The sequence below is a fragment of the Salmo salar genome, chromosome ssa03 (genome assembly GCF_905237065.1).
Source record: "Salmo salar chromosome ssa03, Ssal_v3.1, whole genome shotgun sequence".
NCBI classification, from domain to species: Eukaryota; Metazoa; Chordata; class Actinopteri; order Salmoniformes; family Salmonidae; genus Salmo; species Salmo salar.
In genome coordinates, this window is record NC_059444.1 from 15436409 (window position 1) to 15450423 (window position 14015).

The 14015-nt window shown below is 41.4% G+C and overlaps 2 protein-coding genes across 2 annotated transcripts; one reads left to right on the plus strand and one right to left on the minus strand.

The window, feature by feature from the left end:
• The first annotated feature begins 367 nt into the window (after window positions 1–367).
• LOC106599022 (ras-related protein Rab-3A) lies at window positions 368–7742 on the plus strand. Its single transcript, XM_014190067.2, has 5 exons — window positions 368–461; window positions 2347–2571; window positions 4172–4290; window positions 4541–4665; window positions 5270–7742. Exons 2-5 carry the CDS (start codon window positions 2347–2349, stop codon window positions 5458–5460), a joined length of 660 nt encoding a protein of 219 aa, XP_014045542.1. The 5' UTR covers window positions 368–461; the 3' UTR covers window positions 5461–7742.
• A 386-nt stretch (window positions 7743–8128) lies between these two features.
• On the minus strand, window positions 8129–9903 carry LOC106599020 (transcription factor jun-D). The gene has a single exon (XM_014190066.2). It carries the CDS (start codon window positions 9659–9661, stop codon window positions 8756–8758), a length of 906 nt encoding a protein of 301 aa, XP_014045541.1. The 5' UTR covers window positions 9662–9903; the 3' UTR covers window positions 8129–8755.
• Between the last annotated feature and the right edge of the window lie 4112 nt (window positions 9904–14015).

Here is a 14015-nt window from a genome sequence, read left to right on the forward strand (position 1 = left end):
GGAATAACGTTGACCATGGAATGCTGCAATGATATGCATGTTTTTTTGCAACACAAATCAGATGACATATTGTTATCTGAACGTATTTCAATAAGACAATCATTCTAAATCAAAACATACTTATTCTAAATACAGTCATACTAGCAAAGGGATAGAAGGCAACATGTTTTTTTTTAATCATGAGAAAATTATTGTACAGTTTGATGACAATCGATTTGTACCTTTATCCATATCTAGTCCCCTCAAGAATGGATTACCTATCAGAGAGGTGTTGGGGGTGGGCCCTAAAACTCTCAGCGACCTTAAACAGTCTCGATTGGTTTAAAAGACTGTCAGTCATCCTCTAGCTCTACTCTGAGCCCGCCCCTTCGGTGACAGGCAATCAAGTGACGCCCAAGGTTCTGCAGGTGCAACACTGGGTACTGCTGCAATAGCGCTGCAGATAAAAAAGGCTTTTCACGGTAAGCCGCATTATTTTGCGAGTCATTTAAAGAAATGATAGCACTAGAAAGGGTTAGATTATGTTTCCAGTTGTAAATCAAAGGATGGAGAGGACTAATTTAGTCGCGAAATAAGTAAGAGTAACCTTCATTTGACATATAGCGAGGCTGGAATGCTTCGCTAGCCTAGTATGCTAGCTAAGCCTAATTGCAGGGAGCCGTGTATTTTTATTGGGTGAACTGATGATTATGCTGTCAATGCGGCTGTTTAAAATAATGTAGCGTAGGTTTTCTGCCATTACAACAGCAATCATATTGAATGACCAGGAGCAACTGTTATTTGGGAAATAAACATATTTCGAAATGTTTTTCCCCCCCATTGAATGGTGCGTGAGCCATTCGAGCCCACTAACGAGCTTGAGGAAAGCAGTAGCAACTGGCTGGCTAGCTAGATAGGCGTCAAACTAGTCAGATAGCTAGCTGAACAGTGGTGACCCAATGGGATGGTCTTAGCCTAATTCATCTCCCAGTTACCAAGACCGCTTACCCATGTAAATACAAGTATCTACATACATTGTATAGCAAATGTCAAGTTACACCGCCTGGTGTAACTGCATGTCCCTGTCCATTCAATTATACAACATGCGCTAAAATCTATTTTCAAAACACTCAGCCATTGATGGGTTAGCCGATGCTTAGCCTAAGCCCTGCGGTTTCCGCCTTCTTTATCTTGGTCAGGGTGCGCATAGGCGATTTTACTGTCTGAAATGTCCAGGCAATGTAAGCAATGACTATCTACATTTTATTTATAACAAAATGTTGTTTTCATTACATTGCTTTACTATGCATGATATAAAGATTATTACGGTATCGTTTATTTATGTTTAAACCTTATACGCGCACTAGAATGTGCAGGAGCTGACTATACAGTGCCACAGGACACATTGGATGTTTCCAAGACTCCCACCGCTCAAGATAATGTTATGGAGGTCAATCAGTTTTGATCCTGTACTTTAGTGGAAACATTTATTTGAAAGCAGGCGAGGCTTGTCCTCACCACCGTTAGGATCAATCAAAGATGCCTGTAGTATCAAATGACTGAAAGAGATCTGGGAGGAGTCCAAATGTTAAGTGTCAAAATCACATTTTTATTATTATTATTATTATTATTATGGTATTAATCAATTAAATCTAGTTGCAAGGATACACAATGACATTCAAGCCATCACAAGCACACTGATGTGGATATGGGTCCTTGATACTGTAATAGGCCATACAATCAAAGCATATGCCGATTTTAAAATTCAACTGTATTTTGGTTTTAATTCAATATGTTGTACCATATCATAGCATTTCACAAAAATATTTTTAAAACATCCTTCTCTTTAGTTGATGAAATACATTTGAAGGGTGTGACTGTAATCTCAAATCAATCATTTACTAAAAGGCTTTACGGCTCATTGAAAATAGTCAGCATCAATCAGTATGATTTGACGCAATGCCGTTTTTATTGATAGTTGTCTGTCCCTTTCCCAGAGAGGTGTTAGATTATGATTCTCATTCTATTGACCACTGCCGTTGGAAGCGTTTAGAAAAAATTCTCCATAGTTATTGGTTTGATGTCAAAACATGCTGTCTTATTTCGATGTAGCAATTTTTCATAGAGAAAGTATATGTTGGATATGGGTGAGCATGAGTGAAAATAATTTGGTAGGTCTACTTGCCTGCCCATTTCCTCAGACATTTACCAAAGAGATGCTCATGGATTTCTCTGAAAAACGATCCTCTGATTGTTGACAAAGCAAATGGATAAATCTGCCATTTTGACAGAATTTTTTTTAAATATATTTTTTAAATGGGCAACAAAAGCATTAATTCAATTTGTTGTCATTCTATCCCTCCAAAGATGGCTTCCGCAACAGCCACTTATGGACAGAAGGAGTCCTCAGACCAGAACTTTGACTACATGTTCAAGATCCTGATCATTGGCAACAGCAGTGTGGGTAAGACCTCCTTCCTGTTTCGCTACGCAGACGACTCATTCACGCCGGCCTTCGTCAGCACGGTGGGCATCGACTTCAAGGTGAAGACCATCTACAGAAACGACAAGAGGATCAAGCTGCAGATCTGGGTAAGACACTGACCTTAACTAATTATATTATTCCTCTGTTGAACACAAATTGGCTCATGTATGTTATTAGGGGTATTCTTGCTTTAAAGGGATCGCTCCACCAAATTACACATTTACCTCATCTAACTGATATGTAGTTGGCTAGTTTGGGTGAAGTACAGACATTGACAGATTCAACCATTGCGGTATCTAATCCCCAACACTGGTCCTGGAGAGCTACTATACAAGGTGTGCAGGCTTTTGTTTCAACCAAGCACTTAACACACCTAATCCAACGAATAAACTGCTCGACAAGAGCATGATCGGGTGTATTAGAGCTGGACTGGAACAAAACGTACGTAGCGTTCCAGGACCAGGGTTGGTGAGTACTATTTTACCTTGTGAAATATGAATGAGCACAAAAGTCTTGGCAAGTAGGCTAGTTCTCCAAGTTTGTTGGCTATAAAGTAATGGGGGGGAAAACTGTATGGGAAATATCCCATGACAATAGGCTAGACTTGAAAGTTAGGCTTTTTATAGAGGGTGTGTTTGTTTTTGATTTTGGCCAGTCAGACCCCTATACTTCACTGCATGACAGCAGAGAGGAGCAGTATTGGTACACTAGCAGGAGGTTTGTGTCTCTCTCTCTGTCTCTGGCTCCTGTAAGAAATATGTTTAGTTCTGAAGAAGATTGGTTGTGACACTCCGTGCGTCATGGTGGGTCATCGTATCCACCCCTTTTAGCAGAGTAGACCTCACTGTGGAACAGCGCACACAGCTCAAATCTAGGGTGCTACCTTCATACATACACAAGAAGGATATTATTATTATAAGGATTATGATTACTGTATCTTGAAAAATATGATTTGATGACACATGCTCACCTAGATCTACATGTTTTTATTGAAATTTGAACGGTTTTCTCAGTTGCCAGATCCCAGGCGCATTTTATTAATGGGAGCAAATCCCCTCTCCCAAGATATTATCTTGATTTATATCCTGCTTGGCATGTATGGAATAAATCAAGATTATATGCTGTCAGTGTGGGTTTACTCTATTCATATGATCCTGTGAACATGATCATGTCTCGACGTTATAAGATCGCTGAAGCCAAAAAACAAACATGTATGCTGATAAATGTCTAGTTTTCCTAAATCTACCTCGATTCATTTTCTAAGGTGTCTATCGTTGCTGTCTCTCCTATGTGCAGCATCATTATGGCCTGGTGACGCCCATAAAACCTGCTTAAACACATCAGAAAATGGCTTTGAGGGCTATTGCATCTGTCTGTGTTATGTTACTGGAGTATCTATCGCACTGCCATCTCAGTGCTTGTTTAAAACAGAACCGTACACTGATATACTGCACTGCTGCATGTTCTGGCTATAAATTGATACTATAACTACACTTCTGACATACTAACTTTAATATTCCGTATCTTTTTTTTTTAAATCCACAACTACATTGTTATATGCAGCTACAATGTTTAAAGATGGATGTGAGGTTAAACTTAGTGCATTATTTTATGTGGTAGTACATTGTAGGGCTATTTTTGTGCCTGAGTATACATGTGTGTATGATATAATGACTGATTGTGTGATATGACATGTGCTTCTCTCAGGACACTGCTGGCCAGGAGCGGTACAGGACTATCACCACAGCCTACTACAGAGGAGCCATGGGCTTCCTGCTCATGTATGACATAACCAACGAGGACTCTTTCAATGCTGTGCAGGACTGGTACGGGACCACTGGGAAATAGCGCGTTTGTGTGTGTGTGTACAACGACTGTACTTTTGTCCGTGTATTGTGTTTATGTTCTGCAAAAGTTAAATAAATAATTTGATGACTGGGTGAAAAATGACAGCACCAATCAAGCATCAGTTGCTTTGCCTGCTTGGATGAGGGTCCATGCACGCAACTAAACATGTTCAGTATCTGGGAAGTTATAACATCCTTAATATAACTCAGTTTTTAATGTGTGTGTCAGGTCCACCCAGATTAAGACGTACTCGTGGGACAACGCCCAGGTCCTGCTGGTGGGAAACAAGTGTGACATGGAGGATGAGAGGGTGGTGGCAGCAGACCGGGGCAGGCAGCTCTCTGACCAACTGGGTGAGTTGGAACACTGGACTTAATTACCCAGTAAAATAACAACTTATCAGTTTCCTTTCACTACAAAATGAGTTTTATGTTCCTAACCTGCAGTAGTCTCTAAAAGCCGACCGTAGGCAATAGGGACTAGGCTCTTGTTTGACAACTCGACCAACAAATCACGAGGCAGACATGCCAGAATGTGGCGATTCAAAACCAAAGTTTGCAGGCTAAACCGTTGCAGTTGTTTTAGTGAAGGTAGTTGATGTAAACTAGCCACTTGTGAAATGCACTCTAAAAATAACCTCTGTGATCTCAATCTTGCTAGCTACTATTTAGTATTTTATTTAAGCGGATAAAGTAGCGATGTAGGCAGTGATGTAGTTCATCTATGTCATAAAGAGTCCATCATTGAAACCAGATCCTAGTCGCTGTTGCCTAGGTCGGGTTTTCAAGGCTAAATCTGTTACTGTGTACAGTAGAGTAATAACATTCCATTAGTTCTGGGGCAACAATATATGGACAAATTAATGTCAAGTGTTGATGATTACAACAAGTACACATCACTCGTTAGATTTCAACGTCTCTTAATTAATCAGACATCTGTCTTTCCTCTCCTCTGCAGGCTTTGAGTACTTTGAGTGCAGTGCCAAGGACAACATCAACGTGAAGCAGACGTTTGAGCGGCTGGTGGACATCATCTGTGAGAAGATGTCGGAGAGCCTGGACAACGCCGACCCCGCCGTCACAGGGGCCAAACAGGGGCCCCAGCTCACCGAGCAGCCCGAACGCCCCCACCAGGACTGTGCTTGCTAAACACACCATACGACCACACACACACACACACACACACACCTGACCTCTCACACACCCCCTTCCTACAACCTCCTCAGCTGGTGGAAGAGGTCTGTGATGGGTTTGTGTTTCAATGGAAAAGCCGAAAAACTCCATTATTCTGTATTTCAGTCCCCCCGTCTATCTATAGGTGTTCTACTGTAAGTCCAAAGTTCACATTCCTCTGACTCCCCTTACTGCGGCCTCGAACCTGAAAGGATTTCATGGCTTTTTTCGAAGGGCCACATTGCTGATTATCTGTTTACTGTTGATAGCTTTGCTGTTTTTTGTATATGTCCCCGATTTGGCTGGTGACAGAACATATTAAGCCACCACATCCATTGGTGTGAGTGAGGTATGGTCAATATGTGATAACAAAAATTGGATGAGATTGTGTTTTCGAACATTTCTGACCAAAATCCCATGCATATTGGTTACCAGTCATGGTCATTTTCTAATATTTTTTCATTGCGGAATTTAAGAAAAAGAAAACATGATGTGTTAAGTACTGGTCCCTGTCCCTGTTTTTATTATTGTTTATTTTTTTATTTTTTTACTTTTGTTCATTTTTTTTCTTCTCACAAACCTTGATAGAGAGAATATTGATTGATGGAGAAAGGTGTCTAAGTATAAGAGAAGAGTATGTATAAATGTTCAAAGTAAAATGAATATGCATTTTAAAATGTAAAAATATATAAACAAATAGTAAACAATTACAATATTTATGTATACATATCTGTGCATTGTGAGAGGTGCATGTTTTATTTTTATTTATTTTTTCATGGAATTTCTGTAAGCTGTTGTGGGCCACGCCCCTCTGAATCAAACTGGTTTGTTTTGCTTTAAGAACGTAGCATGCGTGAAGAATAGTTGAAAATGAAGCTTCTAATTTCTTGTCAGTGTATAACACTGCTTCTCTACAGCACAATTACCTCTTATTCATGTGTACAACACACACACACAGTCAGAACGACACTGGGTACTGCACCCATATACTACATCACTTCCCGATGTCTGGCAGTGAGTGTGGTTTGTTTTTGATTTTGTGAGGAGGACATTTTTTTATTTTTTTTTGAAGCATGTTCAACGTCATGTTTGTGTGATTTTGCTGTTTCAGTGTAGAGAGAATTGCTTGTTGGCATATACATGAGGAAAACATAACTAGCTAGAGCCAAACGAAATGCACTCAGGCACATGAAGACATTTTGTCACTTGTCACGGCCATCTATATTTACACACAGTATATTATTTATTTATTTATGAATGAATTGGGTTTTTTGTAGATTGTTGTTTGCGGGCTGCACTATCACAGTTTAAAAAAGACGGTTATATCAGTATTGAAAAAAGATTGGTTCAAAACCAGGATGTCCTTTGAAATTAAAGTGTTGACATACTCCTGCCGGAGACACTTCCATTCCACTGTATGTTCTCCTGATCATGTACGAGCTGTTTCAATGGGGAATACTTTGTCCATGTTTTTAAACCAACCATGAAGCCGTTAGTGTGGGTGTAGTAATGCTAGTGTAAATACTGTATTCCTCTCAGAGCACTACTGTGTCAATATCCAGTCTCCTGGTTCTCCTGGATGGAAAATATTAACAGCCAACAAACCTGCTAAAGGGCATGTCTTTAACAAATACTGTTTGCTTGAAGGATTTAGGCAGAGTTCGTGCTATCCGGGATCCTTGGGACGTCCCTGCACTAAACTTTAGCTTAACCTGCACCCTGACCTTTTAACCATAACACTTACCTAACCATGAACGTAACCATTTTAAATGTCAACTTCAATGGGGGGTAGGGATGTCCCAAGGATCCCACATAGCAAAGACCCTTTAGACAGCTTTGCTTAGTCTTTCCAAAAATGACACCCGCTAGGACAAGACTTATTAGACATTTTTAGAGCTGAATAAAAGGCTTGTCATATTGTAGTAATGATAGAGAAGCATTTGGCATGTATGTCTACACTGTGGCAATTTTCAAAAAGGGAAAAGTGTTCGAAGTAGGATCAGTACTTATCACGTCCTATTATTTTTACTGCATTGTTTAACTTTAGTTTTGTTGGTTGTGTTTTGCTACAGCTGTAAACTTGCCTCTGACTTAGGTATCTGTTCAATTCAGCTATCTCTCTCTTAGCTCTCCTCCATCCTCCTCCATCCTATCTTCCCCCTGTAAATAATGTTTCTTTCTTGGGTTTTAGTCATGTGAATTGTGCTGTAACACTAACTCCAGGAAAACAAGGAATTAATAAACAAAACATAAAAGCATTGTGTGAAAAATGAGTCAACATTTATTCAAATCTGTCTTTGAGGCACATTTTTGTGTTGGGTGTACAGTAGCCTCTTGGTCCAAACTGACAATGGTATTACCCTCATCAAGCCAATAGGTGGCATAATAGTGTAGGACTCCCACTGCTACCTACCTGAAATACATTGAGGGATGCAGTTCAGTTCAAGCATTATTTTACCCCTTTTTATTTCAATGTAACAAAGCCTGTAATACAACAGGATAGAGAAAAAAAACTATAATAACTATAATAAGCACCTATTCTACCCTAATCCAGAGGCTATAATAAATAGCTGACCCAATGTGTAATAGGACAGGAACTGAAATAAAGTACAGTCGGTCCACAATAACATTTGACAACAGAATAAACAATTCATAGAATTTAATAAAACAGCTTTGAGAGGTAAAATCCCGTTCAAAATGGCTACATAGGGCCAACAACGACGGCTACATTCATGGAAAGTGACAGATACAGAGTTGCACAACATTAAATTACTGTAGCCAACACGAGCTTACAAGACATGCACAATTCATATTTGCAGAAAATATAAAGACAGTATGCAAAATAAGACATGTTTTAGTAAATAAAATATACATTTGTCATTGGTAAATAAGTGCTTGTAAACAAGTAAGGCATTATATATTACACAGTAGATGACATGCGCACAATGACATCCTGGTGTTTAGTTGCACTCATTGAGATTGTCCAGTTTACATGCAGATAATGCTACCCTTGTTGGCTATGTATTATTGTCCATTGGAGAGCAGATAGTGCATTTTCCTCTGAAGAGGGCAGCAAAATTAGCCTGTTAACAACAAAATTATAGCCACATTTTTTAAGAGAGACCCATAGTGTTCCAGTTCTAATGGATTTTCAGCAATGAATTTGTATTCTATTAGAACAGGCAAATAGCCTACTGGGTTTCAGTTAGTCCATATCCCCAGAGGATAACTCTGGGGATATGGTGGGTGCATCATAGGCCTACACTATCCTCTAGTAATCTTGATCTTGGTTTGGGAGAAGTTGACATCCATTACTGACATGGTTCATAACCTTTTGTTTCAACTGGGCCACTTGCTCTCTAAGCACACTGGCTGTGGAGGCCAGTTCAGTGTTCTGTGTCTTAAGGTTTTTGACCTTGTCTTCAAGACGGGATATTCTCTCCAGCTTTCTTTTGCGGCACTTGGACGCCGCTATTCTGTTGCGCAGCTTTTTCCTCTCTGCCTTGATGCGCTCCTGGTTGTCCATGTCAATAGGAGACAAAGGCGGGCTGTCTCCAAAGCACTGCATGTCGGGGACCGTCTGCGGCTCGTCCTTCAACGCCTGGAGTCGTGACAGCGCCGCCGCAGCCGCCTGTTGATGCGCGCTCATCAGATGAGAAGGTGGTGGTGGGAATGGAATTGTATCCGTGGAATAATTCACTGTGCTGCCCAATGGGCTATTTCCATAGCCGTTCAACGTCGTGTACACTGGCAGATCTGACGGCAAGCCGATTGGGGCTGCGTTGGAGCCGATAAGGTCCAGTCTGTCCGGCGGTACGCACGTCCCCTCGCTCAGCTGGTTCTGCTTGTGAAGATCCTCAAGCGCCTTCACGAAGCCTTCGGCAAATTCCTGTTCGTCACTGGCTGACTTTGGGTAGAGGAACTGAGAGGTTGGGATCGTGGTAACCATTCCATTCGATTGGATAATCAATCGTTCAAGGTCCGGAGTCGCCAATTTCAAGAGTCCCAAGTCCGGGGAGTTCAGAATTCCCTCTGCGTCCCGAAGATTCGGTTTCAGAATCGAGCTTTGGTCATCTAGGTTTAGACTAATTTCTTTCTTCATCATGCTGTTGTAGGAATAGAGGCTTGAAATCCCTCGAGTATTCAACACATTACAAGGGTAGAGGGTTGTTTCCATTCTAACCCCTCACACGAGGGTATGTTGAGGTTTACGCATAAACTAAGGCGATTCAACCGCAATAAAACACACAGTTCAGGTTACAGTTTCCTGTATTTTTCCTATCTTCAAACTCTGGTTCCCCTTTACCTGTACCCCTGAGGCTAAAACAATAGTCGTGGCTTGGCTTTTTCTGTTCTTCTCGCCCGTATGAACTCTTTTCACAGATGGCACAACTGGTATGCGTACACCCAACCCTCTGCTTGTTTTTTACCCCTAAAAATTCCATTATGTCACTTTAGCGCGCTAAGATTGGCCCAAAATGACGTTTGTTTCCGGTCTGATTTAAATAAGGGGCCGAACCAGTCCATATTGCCATGGAGACTTTAGGTAAACTGCAAACAGTGCGGTGCATTGTGGTTTGATGTCATAAAATAGAACGCTCAGGGTCGCCAAAAGAAACTGAACAGGGAAGGAACTAGGGAGGGGCACAGAAGGTTTCTTCAGCTATCTTGACTAGTCCAGTCTTTAGAGAAACTTAGACAATGTTCCCACGCCAACTTGACAGCTGTATGTAAATGAACACACGTATATACTTTCATTTACCAGCCCCAAACGTGTGTGAGTGTCATTGTGACAGTCTATTCTTCATTGCAAGTGATCTATTTTGGTTCCAATTCCAAACATTCTCACAGCTCTGTCCAGTTTAGGATATATGATGACAAAGAAGTAGACTAAGCTACATCTGGGGATACATTGTAGCAAGTCAAGGCACATAAAAAACATGGGCTCAGGAATCATAGGTATGCAGTCAGTCACTGAATGGAAACATCTGACCTCATAAATTGCTGACATTAGTCTTTTAATACTGTCTTCCGATCCAAACACATTTCTAATAGAGATTGCACAGCTTGGTGCAAATAAACTAAGAGGTGGTTTATTTGGGAAGTAATTACCGATAGGTTTTAACAGAAATGAGGAAGGAGATACTGCAGAGGGATAAAGAAACCATGTTGTTTTTTTAGAAGCCAATGTTTGACAAAGAACTCAACTCAAAATTCTTAGAATGGTTAGTAGCCTATACACTGAGTACAAAACACCCATTCTTTCCATAACATAGACTGACCAGGTGAATTGAGGAAAGCTATGATCCCTTACTGATGTCACTTGTCAATCCACAGATGAAGGAGAGGAGACAGGATAAAGAAGTATTTTTAGACCTTGTGACAATTGAGACATGGATTTGTATGTGTGCCATTCACAGGGTGATTTAAGTGCCTTTGCATGGGGTATGGTAGTAGGTGCCAGGTCCACCGGTTTGAGTGTGTCAAGAACTGCAATGCCGCTGGGTTTTCCAGTGTGTATCAAGAATGGTCCACCACCGAAAGGACATCCAGCCAGTTTGACACAGCTGTGAGAAGCATTGGAGTCAACATAGGCCAGCATCCCTGTGGAATGCTTTTGACACCTTGTAGAATTGAGGATGTTCTGAGGGCCAAAGGGAGTGCAACTCAATATGGGGCAATTAGGCCTCTCACAGTCGGTGTTCCAAATCATCCCAAAGGTGTTCGATGGGGTTGAGGCCAGGGCTCTGTGCATGCCAGTCAAGTTCTCGCTTTGTGCATGGGGGCATTGTCATGCTGAAACAGGAAAGGGCCTTCCCCAAACTGTTGCCTCAAAGTTGGAAGCACAGAATCGTCCAGAATGTCATTGAATGCTGTAGCGTTAAGATTTCCCTTCACGTCTAGCCCGAACCATAAAAATCAACCCCAGACCATTATTCTTCCTCCACCAAACTTTATAGTTGGCACTTTGCATTTGGGCAGGTAGCGTTCTCCTGGCATCGACCAAACCCAGATTCATCCGTCACGCTGCCAGATGGTGAAGCGTGATTCATCACTCCAGAGAATACGTTTCCACTGCTCCAGAGTCCAATGGCGGCGAGCTTTACACCACTCCAGCCGACGCTTGGTAATCTTAGGCTTGTGTGCAGCTATTCGGCCATGGAAACCCATTTCATGAAGCTCCCGACAAACAGTTATTTTGCTGATGTTGCTTCCAGAGGCAGTTTGGAACTCAGTAGAGAGTGTTGCAACCGAGGAAAGACGATTTTTACGCGTTACGCGCTTCAGTACTCGGTGGTCCCGTTCTGTGAGCTTGTGTGGCCTACCACTTCGTGACTGAGCCGTTGTTGCTCCTAGTCATTTCCACTTCATAATAATAGCACTTACAGTTGACCTGGGCAGCTCTAGCAGTGCAGAAATTTAATGAACTGACTTGTTGGAAAGGTGGCATCCTATGACCGCGCCACACTGAAAGTCACTGAGCTCTTCAGTAAGGCCATTTTACTGAAATGTTTGTCTATGGAGATTGCATGGCTGTGTGCTCGATTTTATACAACTGTCAGCAACGGGTGTGGCTGAAATCGCCGAATCCACTAATTTGAAGAGGTGTCCACATACTTTCTATATATAGGGTATCTGCCCAGAAATATCAGACATCTGCTGGTTAAGGCATGAGAGATCTACCACCTTGGAACAGAAAGCCCCAAACGGTGATGGCTGTCTGCTATTGCTATGAATAGCCCAGCGCATTGGGTGGTACTAGTCAGCCATAATAGCCAATAACCCCCCGTAGGAAGGGAAGATGTACTGTCTGCATCAACACCACAGAATAGCAAGGGCATCATTTGTTTCTATGGCAACGTTGACATAGGCTGTGACGCAAGAGCAGGTGAATGATTGGGGGAAGGGGATTAAGGTTGTTGAAGACTGCAGTGCAGAATGCAAGGGTGGTGAATGGGGGATCGCACTGTGTGTGTGTGTGTGTGTGTGTGTGTGTGTGTGTGTGTGTGTGTGTGTGTGTGTTTATAGGTGGGCGTCAATATATTCAGATATACATCTTCCAGCATTCTGTATATGGTGTATTAAATAGCCTTTGATGGTTTGTTCAGGGAAAATCAGATTTTGTAGAATAGAATGAATTCAAAATACATATGGTTAGGATGTCATCAATTGAAAGATGTTCCGTTAGTGAAGTCATCTCCCTTTGATGTCTCTTTTTTGGAATAGATTGCACCTTCCTTCACAGCACATGAAAAACAAACCCCAACCAAAAGCTTCCTATTTTGACAGAAACAACTGCCTTTTATTTTCCATCCATATTCAGCATGGCATTTAGAATCAGGCATTCAGAAGGCAGTGGCTAGAACGTATGAGTCATGTCCTGAAACAGGGGTGTGGACTGAATACAAACCATAAGTTGTTGTGGTGAACAGATATCAAAATGGGAGTGCCTTTATGAAAACATAAACACCAACCCAGATGGTTTTAAAGAGTATTTCAACATAATACAAATGTATTTCATTATATATTTTTCCACTCAAATTCAATTTACTGATTCATTTCTTGCTTCACAGAAATGTGATAAAGCTAAGATGAGAGCTAAAGTGAGATGTAACAGCATTTACATGCTTGTACTGAAGTGTACAATAGCTGACACAATGAATACCCTACCAGGTGCTATGACTTTAAAGGCCTCTACAGCTGGGATTGCTAAATTCTGCTGAAGCTGTCCCAATTTTGCGAGTTGGGAAAACATTTGATTTTATTATAGGCAAATTGTCAATGTTACCAAATAAAGTGATTATAAATGCATGGGGGAAATAAATCTGATTCTGAACATAAGAATTGAAAGGCCAAATAAACAAAAATGTATAAGCCTTTAAAAATATATCAATATGTACTTCAAGGTCTCAAGAGAGAAGAAGACACCGATTGAACGCAACTAGTGGGCACCGCTAACTAGCTAGCCATTTCACATCAGTTACACTCACCCCTCTTTGACCTCCACCTTCTCCTGGGAGAAGAGAAAGGATTTACTCCGCCCAAAATCTGTCCTCATGAGATAAGCCATTTTTTGTATGGAGGTCTATGAGAGAGCGTCGAATTACATGAGGCTTATTTGATCTAATAGAGGTTTAGTAATGTGGGCCTCCTGAGTGGCGCAGAGTTCTAAGTCACTGCATTGTGGTGCTTAAAGCGTCACTATAGACCCGGGTTCAATCCTGGGCTGGGTCGGCACAGAATTGGCCCAGCATTGTTAGGGGAGGGTTTGGCCGTGGAGGCTTTACTGCAGGCTGACTTTGGTTGAACAGTGTTTTCTTTCGACACTAAACTTAACTTGTTTTATTTTGTTTCTTTACCCCATTTTCTCCCCAATTGCGATCCTGTCTCATCGCTGCAACTCCCCAACGGGTTCGAGTCATGCGTCCTCCAAAACACCAAAACACCTAAAGAAACAAAATTAAATAAGTTTAGTAATGTTTAGGCTGTTACAAATGTACTGAAATAAGTGGATGCATGTGGCATTGTGG